We start from the raw sequence: 1,878 nt of genomic DNA, 5'->3' as shown, positions 1-1,878 counted from the left end.
TAGAGACGGGGTTTCACCATGTTGACCAGGATGGTCTCGATCTCTTGACCTCGTGATCCACCCGCCTCGGCCTCCCAAAGTGCTGGGATTACAGGCTTGAGCCACCACGCCCGGCCGAGGGTCTCCATTTCTAACAAGTTCCCAGGTGATACTTCTGCACTACATTAGGATTAATTATTTATGTATTTGTCTGACCCCAAGCTCCTCCAGGAAAGAAGCTATGTCTTAATCACTTTCCTATCCCACTGCCTAGAAGAGCATGGTACCCCGTAGGTGTTCAGAAGATTTGATTTGATGACAGCAGGAAAGATCTAGGAAGTAGAGAGAACCATTGTTCAGTTTCTGCTATTGGTAAGCTACAGAGTCTCTCCTCCTGGCAGCAGCTGTCAAGGTTGCCAAGAGTCATAAGGTAAGGGACACAGGAACAGGTAGCTGGTGACCAGGAGGACCCTCTACAAATGCAGAACTCAGCCTGTCACCGAGGAAGCAGGAAGGCTTGAGTCTAAATACTCTCCACTATCTCCCATGCCATGAACTTTACTTGTTTTATTGAGTGTCAATCTCTTCATATTACTATAGAATCTCCATAAGGGCAGAGCATTTGTCCATTGCACTCCTGTGCTTGAAACAGAGCCTGGCATATAGTCAACCCTCAATAAATATTTGTTGCATGAATAATTTAATGAAAAAGTAACCATTGTCTTCCTGTCTCCCTTCTTCCTACAAATCTAATAACCAGGCAAGGTCTGGGCCTATATAAGGCAAAGGTGGAAAAGTCAGTAGTCAATGAGAAAAAAGCACCAAACAATACAGCTAACTTAAAAAAAACAGTCAAACAGCAAAAATTATTTTAAAATATTAAGGTTGGGTTTGCAAGTCTCCAACTAAATCGAACTAAGGCCTGAACATACAGGGCTCCAGCTCCCCAGAGACCTTCCTAATAGTTCCTAACACTAGACCCAGTATTCTCTGAACTGAACCATCAATGCAACCATAGAAAAGAGCCATGTGAAGGCAATGAGCGGAGTGTTTCAGACCCACACAATTTGAAGTGGCTTTTAGAAACCTGCCTGAACTGCTCAGAATACCAGTGCCCTGGCCCTTCCCACCCATTAGAAACCAGGAGACTGAGGGTTTTATGAAATAATTACAAAACACTAAGATTGTTACACCTAGTTCATCAAACATTTTTACATAAAATCATAAAATAAAACATAGAAACAATAATATCATAGATGTGCATTAGATGAAAGGGGTTCCACCTTCGGCTCCTCCTTTTCAGAGCTGTTTATCCATTTCTCTCAGCTGCCCCCACCCCAGCCCGAACCCCCAGGGCTTAATCAGCAGAGTCGCAGACCTGAGGGAGAATGGTTTCTATGCATGTACGCAGAAGGGTAGGGAGCCGGCCGGTGTCCTCGGAGGCCCGAATAGTGCTCACAGCCATGGTGGGTGTGGGGAGCAGGCAGAGGCAGAGGAGCGGCATACTGGTAATTGGAGTTTCCTGCTGTGCACACTCCATCCGGATTGGAGAAGATCCAGCCTCCCACTAAAACAGACATGAGGAAGACACCGAGACTGAGTCTGTGAACTCCCACACCAAAAATCAGGTGACCAGCCAGCTACTTTGCACAGCTACAATTCTCGTAAACGACACCGATGCCAGCCTGTGTGGTGGTACCATCCCTGGACTGCCACTGCCCTTGCCCATGAGCAGGTAACTTGGCTTCTCAGGAAATGCATGACCAGTCCTGAAACTGCCTTTGCAAAAATTATATCCATCCCGGCCGGGCGCGGTGGCTGAAGCCTGTAATCCCAGCACTTTGGGAGGCCGAGGCGGGTGGATCACGAGGTCAAGAGATTGAGACCATCCTAGTCAAC

General features: G+C 47.0%; 1 protein-coding gene across 1 annotated transcript in view; it reads right to left on the bottom strand.

Annotated features, from left to right (window-relative positions):
- TBX19 (T-box transcription factor 19) overlaps positions 1-1,878 on the bottom strand; it is a 31,238-nt gene that overhangs the window by 7,135 nt on the left and 22,225 nt on the right. The window contains exon 6 of the mRNA XM_017534090.2: positions 1,358-1,546. Coding sequence (XP_017389579.1) covers positions 1,358-1,546 — 189 coding nt within the window. The remainder of the gene's footprint in view (positions 1-1,357; positions 1,547-1,878) is intronic.

This window comes from Cebus imitator, unplaced genomic scaffold (genome assembly GCF_001604975.1).
Source record: "Cebus imitator isolate Cc_AM_T3 unplaced genomic scaffold, Cebus_imitator-1.0 Scaffold84, whole genome shotgun sequence".
NCBI lineage: Eukaryota > Metazoa > Chordata > Mammalia > Primates > Cebidae > Cebus > Cebus imitator.
This window is presented reverse-complemented; position numbering and strand designations above follow the sequence as displayed.